Source organism: Emydura macquarii, unplaced genomic scaffold (assembly GCF_026122565.2).
Source record: "Emydura macquarii macquarii isolate MOO-44397 ecotype Brisbane River unplaced genomic scaffold, CSIRO-AGI_Emac_v2 contig_1263, whole genome shotgun sequence".
Taxonomy (NCBI): Eukaryota; Metazoa; Chordata; order Testudines; family Chelidae; genus Emydura; species Emydura macquarii.
This window is the reverse complement of record NW_027131400.1, coordinates 1253805-1263383: the sequence shown is the minus strand read 5'-3', so window position 1 is coordinate 1263383 and position 9579 is coordinate 1253805. Positions and strand designations below refer to the sequence as shown.

At 40.0% G+C, this 9579-nt stretch overlaps 1 protein-coding gene across 1 annotated transcript in view; it reads left to right on the top strand.

The window, feature by feature from the left end:
* The first annotated feature begins 8976 nt into the window (after positions 1 to 8976).
* The window catches only part of ABCA13 (ATP binding cassette subfamily A member 13), a 239364-nt gene continuing 238761 nt past the window's right edge, over positions 8977 to 9579 (top strand). Inside the window, 1 exon segment of the mRNA XM_067550331.1 lies at positions 8977 to 9092. Coding sequence (XP_067406432.1) covers positions 9085 to 9092 — 8 coding nt within the window. The 5' untranslated portion in view covers positions 8977 to 9084.

Below are 9579 nucleotides of genomic sequence, written 5' to 3'. Positions count from 1 at the left end.
TAGGAGAATCTATGAATTCCACAGGTGGTTGAAAGGTGGGTGGGTGGGTAACAGCAAGGGATGGGTAAACCCTTTGCTTATACAGAATGATTAGGTGAAAACTCGGCAAGTCTAAACACACAAATAGTTCTAAGTCTCCCATATGTGTGAGAAGCTCACAGAGGGGACAATCTGGCTCACTGCATCTGATTTGCCAGTTACAAGTGGAGCTTGTTTAACTGGAGGGATTTCACTTCTTTGAACTTCCACCAGGGCATTGTTTTAGTGGGTCATGTCCAGGACACGTCCTTCCCGCAAACAAAATAAACTTGTTGGCCCGTCAATTGAAAACAATCACGTTTCATAATGACTGTGTCATGCACATCCAAGCTCATTGGTTGACTGACAATGGCAAGAACAAATGACACAATGTAAAACAAATCTTATTCAACACTGGATTACTCTGGTTGATATTTCTTTTCAGAAAGGTTTTGTCATGAGGTGTTCCACTTACAAATACATCATGCTGCACCTGATATACCATTTTTTTTTCCAGTATGTATCAGATGTGAGCTGCTGTCTCTTATGAAGCAATACCAAAGCCAATTATGCCCTGTTTATAATTTTGTACTAGGTAATTTTATTGCATATAAATAGCTACATTAAAAAAACATTAAGTTGCAAAGTCAAGCACTCAGCAGTTAGAAAATGCCAGAATTAAGATTGCCTGGGCAACCTCTGTTTGGCTCCCTTGTGCATGTGCATTATGACTCAATTTTTAATTACACGCTCATATGCTATTTTTTCCACAGACGCCTTACCTTAGTCAGAACACAGGATGCCCACTCAGTCCCAGATTCCTCTCTGGTCTCAGTCTTCCCTCTCCAAGTTGGCTTCCAGTCCTCCCCTCTATTTTCCTCCCTAGCTCCCAGTCCTCCTGTCCAGTCTCTCCCACATTGCCATTCTGGCTACAAGTCCCAGTTTCTCTTCTCTATCCTATCTCTGGTCTCCAATTACAGACTCCACATTCCCCTAGGCTCTTTGCCTCAGTCTGCTCCCTTTCCCACCTGCATTTGGTTCAGTTGTTCTCCCTTCTGCATTTGAGTCATGAGGCTTCCTTCTTTCTGTTGCCTGGGCTCTAGCAGGGGCACGCTGGAGAGTACAGGAAGCATAATCTCCCTCCTCTCAATTCCGGGACCCAGTTCCAATGTGGCTTCTAGCAGCTGGACAACAACTGCAGGCAAAGTCCTGTACACCCATACACCACTGGGCTGGAACATGCTCAGTAAAGATGGAATCTTCAGAGGAGAATTTAGCTGCCAAACTGTAACAAATCTGGAAGTAGCATTTGCGAAATGAGATTTTTGAAAGGTTTATGACTTAGCCAAATTTAGGCAGATTTTCACAGCTATGGCAAAAGGCACATTCCTGATACAAAGATCATCCCCTTGCCATAGGAGAGCTAGAGCCTCTTCAAGAAAGGATTTTTTTTAATGTGGGCAAAACAACATTGTTCTCAGATGTGGCTGAACTGTTTTAGCTGAAGCTTTTCAAAATAATTTAGTCTGAGTGAGACACCTAACATAGGAAATCTCAGACTAAGCAGTTAAAAGTTTTGCAAAGTTATAAGCAACAGAAAATTGTATTTAATAGGACAACCCTAACCCTAACCCTAACATAGGCAGTAGTACCAGCTCTGCCTATAGTCAGAGCTCAGGATCTCATGTGTTCCATAGCTGTCCAGTAGATATTACTGAAGAGAGATCTCTCACACAGTTCAGTGATCCCTTAACTCATGTATTCTCACAAACTTTTTTTCTAAATCCCCGTTTGGAATCACTTGTATGCTGAGTGGAGCATATAAATTAGAAACTAAATATTTTGATTTTGAATCTCACTGGGCTAAAGGCTTTGTAGTAGCGGAAACTATATATACTTTGAATTAATGAACTTTTATGACTATTTGAAATCTTAAAATCAGAAGGTGAGCTGCTCTGATTACAGTATCTCACTGGTTAGTGTCTAAAATAATAGTTTAAAGGTTATTCTCTTAGTTATCTTATTTATTAGAAATGGTTGAAATTTTTCAAATTTTGAAATTCCAAAGAAGCGGGAAATTTGAAAAAAGAATTGCAGATCCCTTCCTCCTCACTTTTCGACCAGTCCTATGACTTATATGTTTGGATATTGATCAGAGAGTGTGTACTTCTGATCTTTTTTTGTATGCCAGGCAGGATAGCATGAGAGAGGATGAAGGCAGTCAGAGTTGTCCTAATGCTCTTCTTTTCCTCATGTCATTGTGGATCAATCTTGTTTCAGGTTTGGCTAAGCTTATTTTAGTGTGGAATGGCTGACTTCACTTTCGTGACACTATTATTGCCAGAATCCAGGCTTGCTTGCCAGGAATCAAAGACCACCCTCTCTTATTTTTTGTTGTCTTTGTAATAATTTTAACTTTAGGAATAGCTTCCCAGATGATTTAAGTACTGTATCTAGCATTTAAGCTACTAGATTGATAAGCCTCAGAAACCCACAGATGCAATGAAAGCTGACAAGACCTTACATATTCTGTAACTTTTTTATTCCTCTGATTTACCATTTATTGTGATTTTGCCCTATTTAACTGCTTCTGAAATGCTACTTTGTTACTGAAAACCTTGCAATGAGGATCCCCGTGCTCTTTACAAAGCTGGGGGGCTGATATCATCCCCATTTTGCAGTTGGAGCAGCAGAGGCATGAAGATGACTTGCTTTCACTTTGCCCTAAAATAGTTTTCTGGATTCTAGAGAACAGTGTGCCCGCGTACAGGAATTCCATCTATTAATTATTTTTTATAGATGTAGAAGAAAAAATTAATGAAAATACTGTACGTAATAAGACAATGACCTTTACTCTCATGCTCTGAAATCAGTATTCTTTGCTACATAATAAAAAGATGTGTTTCTAATTAGAAGTAAGTTTTACACAAAACAGGATCTGGTTTAATAGTTTCTTTTGTATGGCCTCTCTAGTGGTACAGTACAGTAATTTACTTGTCCATGTGATGTTTATTTGTATGATGAAGTTCTAATATTCAAATTCTACAATGCTGATATTATCATTTTTGGGTTCACTTTTCAGGTCCTGTCTCTCTCTGAAATACTCTGGCCATGCACACTGTTCCTAATTCTGGCGATAATTCGCATCCAGCAACCTCCAAAACACAAGGAAAACTGTATGTTTCATGTTTAATCTTTATGTTTTGCACATCTGTAGACTACATTCTAAAGAGGGCTTCATAATAAGGAAATATCAGTAGGTTAAACCCGAAGGACCTGAATCAAAGCCCTTTGAAGTCAATGGAAAGACTCCCATTGACTTCACTGGGCTGTGTATCAGGCCCTAAATTAGTTTTGTCTTTTAGGTTCTATAACATTATAAAAAAATATTTCTCCTGCAATCTATAGTTTTTTCTGCTTCATCCTTTTCAAGCCTAAGCTTACCTAGAACAGTGTGGTAGATGTTACTATGCTATGTTTTATTTACTTGCTGCAGTTCTATAGGATTACGGTATGGTCTGTATTTTATAACCCAACTGAAAATGGCGTCTTGGGTTCAACCCATGTATTCTCAACTTCCCAGAAGAAGGATGTAGTACAATGCCACTTTAAACAAGGAAGAGAACATTCAACAAAAGAAACAATAAAAATCAGTCACAGCATTGTACATGGACTTCAATTATTTTGTATTTAAGACAGACATGTAAAATCTGTTTCCTTACAAAAGGTTTATGAGACCTGAAACTGTAGATCTCTTTCTTTATGCTTGCTTATAAATTAAACACACACAGGTATGAGGTATATAAAAAACTTACATTCATACAATGACATTAATCCTGAAGGATTTCCGTGTGTGGCAGTGTATACACGGGGGTCATTCATTCATGAAATTCTTACATGTCTCTAGAGAACCTAGCACGCAGTTGGTACTATTCAAATAATAGTTCTTAATAAGGAGATAGGAAGTGAAGAATATCTACTCCAAACTATGGGGACATTTAAGAAAACAATATAATTACACAAGTTGGCATGTTGCTGGGACAATTCCGTGAAAAGCACCATGGGACCTTATAATGCCGATGAATGGGCAGGGTCTTGGTCCTACACCTTCTCTGCTTTGCTTATGAGAAATGATGCGATTGTGTGTATAAAAGTGAATTCAACTATTTCTTTGGAGAAGAGCTCTTAGCGGGCCAAATTCTGCTGTCACTTATACTGTTGGAAATCAATGGTAACTCTCCACTGAATTCAGCAGAATAACTGAATTATCACTAGTGTACCTTAGAGCAGAATTTTGTTCTGTTGTCTACAGAGTAAGGTTCCTGTTCTTCAAGCCACTTCAGATAAGCTTGCAGGATCAGGGCCAATATTACCTTCTCTCTAACATTTGGAAACTGTCAAACTTGTTTAAAATGGGTGATTTTCAAAATGGTGTCAGTCAGACACAACTACAGCTAGGCTTCATGTTTTTATGAAGCAGACCGATACTCTTTCTGTGGAGCTATGTAGAGGCATCTTTGTTGCTTAACTGGTAGGGCAATTTCTAGTGATATGTCTAAAAAATAATGACAGTTCAGTTCCAATAAAACTAGCTTGGTTTTTTCCAGGTAGTATGGAATACATGAATACTGTTCACAGTTTCTCCAATTCATCAACTTCTGTTGTGAACATTCAATATGAGTGTTATGGCCTGGCCTAACTCAAGTTGGGTAACTCATTATACCTATTTCTCCAGAAATTTCAATTGCATGAAATACTCTTCTTCATTTCCTGCCCTAAGATTCCTACGTAGCTGCGGCTGTCAAATGGGGGCCAAGAGGGGAGGGAATGGACAGGTGTCTCAGTTATTCACCAGAGTCTTAGCTTTATTTTAAAAACAAACAATCAAACAAACAAACCAAAAAACACCCTTCATAATGTGAACCAAAATGTACATACTACAGTAGTGTCTGTCTGAGTTTGCAGAAAGCATTGTTAATTATTTCACTGCTCATGAAAGCATGGAAGGATGGGGAAGATGTATTTTATTAGGAAAACTTGAACAGTGTACTCTAAATAACCAATCATTTTGGATAGGCCAAAACACACAGTCAGGTTGCACAGGTGTGACTGGTTTTATTTTTCTAAAAGGGAGCTCAGCTTTCAAAAGGTTGGATAACACTGTTGTACAGTGTTGCTCTGTGCTGTGAAACTGTTGCCATACTGTACCCCAGAAGTGCCGACGTTTCAGTGCTGGATTAATCATTTATAAACGGAATGCATGGTGGTATAAAGGTTTTATCAGCGTGAGACTGGGATAGCTGCATTACTCACAAGTTGTTGTGATTTGGAACCAGTTAGGAACAAAAGAAAGGCAATAGAGTTCTGGCTTCAGGACAGGCCACTTGGTGAGCTGCTCTGGAGACATGGACACTGTAAGCCTGGGGTTCTCATCTTTGGGGTAGTCCATACGGCTGGCTGCTCCACAGCCATGGACCCTCAAACACCTGTAGTTCCTGGCCCTGGCACAGTCTGCATGGCAGGCTTCCCTGGAGCCACAGATCCTGGAAGGCTAGGCTGCGGAGGAGCTGGGCAGCTGAGCTAGCAGGAAATCAGGCAGAATTTCCTCTAGGACTTCAGTGACATTAGCCTGTCTCCGCAAAAGGTGTTGCAATGTAATTTTTCCAACCAGTTCTAGTGGTGACGGAGAAATATTACTGCTGAAGTTTAATAGCTTCAGTCTCACTGATGTAATTCTATCTGCTCTTGCTTTTTAGGTTATTTAGAAGCCCGGGATTTGCCAAGTCGGGGCTTTTATCCTTTTGTTCAGAGCCTCTTCTGTAATGTTGGCTCAAGGTGCAAGAACAGCAGTTACACAGCTCAGAAACAACACAGCTTCCGGTAAGATGCACTAATTTGTCAGTGTTTCTGACTAATGTGTCTTTTCCCATAAGGAGGGTTGTTATTGTCTAGTAGCTAGGAGTTGCAGGAATTTGATTACTGTGGGCTAGATTGCGTCCCCCAGTGTGCTGTGTGGGGTAGGAGAGGAAGGGCTCCTTCTAACCTCTCCTTACATTTTTCAGGGTAGTTTTGCTGGCTGTCAACAACCTCTAGGTTCCAAGTGTTGGCATAAATGCTATGGAGAGGTTCCTTGTTAGATTGCATGTCCCAGTTATTCCTCAATTTTCTGGTGCTTATGCTCAAAACATCTTTTTAACTAAAAGGAAGATTTAAAGGCCAGAAGGCATGCCCAAAGCCACCATCATGGAATCTGGATGGCATATTAACAACACATGGTTTACATGGGAGTCTGGATAAGCATTTATCTAGGGATGCCTCGCATTTAAAACAAATCTGAATAATTTTCATGCTATATCTCAAAGACCCAAGAGTCAGAGATCTGGGGATAAATGATTCCAAAAGTGTGTTGCTGCTATTTTTACAGGAAATTGACAACTGGGGAGCAGTCTTACTTTCAGTGCCTAATTCTGCATGCTACTCTATATCTTTAATTGTTTTGATGGGGATATAGTACAGATGCAATATGATACAATATGCTGTATTTGTGGAAAAGTTCCTCTTTCTCTGTGATGAGCATTCAATCATCTTTGTGTTGAAAGGCTGATCTTAGTAATGAAAATAAGTTTTGTTTGTTTATTTTTATTGCTGTTAGCCCTGCAGAACCAATACATCTAAGAGAGGGAACTGAGAATAACAAGATTGTTTACTAAATTTTAATTGGTTTCATAGATTATAAAACCAGAAAAAACTACTGTGATTGTCTAGTTTCCTGCATAACATAGGCCATGGGGCTTTTCTGAATTAATTCCTGTTTAGATTAGCATATATCATTTAGAAAAAACATCCAGTCCTGATTTAAAAATCATCAGTGATGGAGAATCCACCACAACCCGTTGTAGGTTGTGTTAATAGTTAATTACCCTCAATGTTAAAAATCTGTGCCTTGTTTCTATTCTGAACTACACCTTCACAAACACACTGAAGTTGCACAGGTGTAGCTGAGGCATGATGTGAAGGCACTGGGTTTGCACAGGTGCAAGTAAAGGCATAATTTGCACTGCTAGAACATTTATTACTGGTGGTGAGGTACAAGAGGGAAAGAACCCCACCTAGTATTCAGAACCTAGAATGAGTTTTCAGGGGTGCTAGTTAGAGGGAAAAGTTTTATTTGTAATCTGGCTACTTTTATGCCCTGATCTTGCAAACATTTATGTACATACTTAAATTTGCCCATAGGTTCATTGAAGTTACTAGCACTCCTTACATTCTTAAATGTAAGCATGTAGTTGAGTGTTTTCAGGATCAGAGCTTTGCTCTGGAAATTCCCCAGAAACAAGTCTGGAACTCCACAATACCTTTTTATATATCTACTTTTCAGACAAGATTTGTTCTGTATGAATTGGGGCCTAAATTTCAGCAAAATATTGCTCATCTTTTTCCCTCTATTCCTCCCAAAATTTCTTAGTCCAGTGTATTGTATTACAATAAAAAGTGTTCATGTTTATGATTTTCAGGGGTTGGTAGAGGTGTTAACTGTTTTAACTTTTATGGGTTCACTTTCAAAATGAAAAACACAGATATCATTCAAGCACTACCCCTACCTGAGGAACTGAGTTCAATGTATTAAAACAACCATAAAAAGAATCCAACTGTTCTGCTTGTAATCCATTCAGAATTGAAACAGACCCGAATGAGTCTTCTACAATTCCCATAGGCAAGCGAGAATGAGAGTGAAATTTATTTGAACAGTTGTACCCTGTGGAAGTTTTATTTAATTTTCTACTAGTCTAGTAGAAAAATTAAGAATTGTGGGCAGGGGGTTGATGTAACGTTCCTTGGTAGAATATACTTCACAGAAGGCTTCAAATAGGCTTATCAGACTTTTCATCTCTAGTTGGCATAATTTTACGTCATTCTGATTTGATCCAATTGTGGGGGAAATATTTTCACTTTTATTCAGACCCAAATACAAAGTATGGATTAAATAAAAGCTATTCACAATAACTGCTAATTAAACAGCTTCTCCAAATGTTTACTTAATTCCTTTCTCATATTAACAGTCAAGTGTAACTCGCTGGGTATCCCATTACTTTCACAATTAAAAACAGGCCACAAACTCCAATTGCCTTTTGTGCACAAATAGGCAATCTCCAATTACTGCACTCTTGCCAGCCTGACAATGCTATAATTCACCAACAATTTCCCAGCTTCTGGTGTGAGAGTAGCCTGTTGACCTTTCAATTCACAGCCATTCAAAATCTTATAGATCTGTCACTGCAGCTAAGCACATAGCTGCAGGTAGGTGTAGTGGCAAACAGTGTGTGTGTTTGTGGAGGGAATTCAGCTGCAAGAAGCCTTCAGCAAATACCTCTCCAGCAGGAGCATCTGGTACAGTTGCTCTAGATAGGTGGGGGTTTGCCTGGGGTTTGCCTAATGACCTAGCTACTGTGCAGTGCTGCAACTGGCCACAGTGGTGATTGAAGGATGGGTGCAAGTTAGGGCAGGCCTGGGGACTACTCTAACCAGAACCGGGGGCTTAGTAGTTCCCCTGTATTCTCAACGCTTCCCCACTGAGTCATTGCACTGAGTTTTGCACCGGGGCAGGAATTAATTCAGACCTCAATCTCCTGGTAATGTCCCATGTGTCACAAGAATGGTAGTTTTTTTCAAAATCAAGATCAGAACCATATTTAACAATTCCTTCTGCTCTCTGTGCCAGGGCAGCCATTGGATTTTGTGTAGCCCTGTACAAACTCAAATGCTGCAGGAAGGCTTTCACAATTTGTGCAGGCAGGTAGCTGGGTAGCTCTTTGAGCATCCATAGCAATAGTGAGGAGGTGTGACCTGTCTGCTTTGGCCCAGTGCTTTAACCATCTGGTTGAGTGTGAGGTTGCCATGGGAGCAAGCTGGATGAGGAACAATCCAAAGAAAACCAAGGTCAGCTGGGTAGGTTTGGTGAAGCAACTGTCAGTGATAATATCAGCCTCCTTGACTGAGGTAGAGCTGTAGGTGTGTTTGTTTGAGTTAGCAATTTGAAAGTCACAATAGATCATTGGCTGCTCCTGCATGATCAGGTAGGAACTGGGGCTAAGATTTTTTCCATCCGAGCTCGCTTTGCTGTCACTTGGTTAAACTACTACTGTGTTCTTTAGGTGTGGCCTTAGCTTAAGACCATTCAAACTCACAGTAATATACAGAAGTCAACTGTTTGTTTATCAAGCAGTCTCTCACACTGAGAGCATGTTATGCTGGTGTTCTGGAGCCCTCACGGGTGGCCATTTAGTTCCAAGTGAAGTTTGAAGTGTTGTAAACCAGCCTTTAAAAGTTTAAATGGTTTGTGCTGTGCCTTTCTGAGAGGCAATCTCCCTTCCTGGGTAATACTGTTGTAGCTGTGATGCACAGAGGCACTCAAGCTATTAGTCCCTTGAATGGAAGGAAAAGGAGCTGGCTGCTTTCCATAATGTCTCCCCCCTCACTTCTTCCTTTGGTCTCATATAGCCTGAATTTGTTGACCTTTGAGTCATGATGAGAGGCTCTTCTATTTATCAGGCTTGTGGTGAG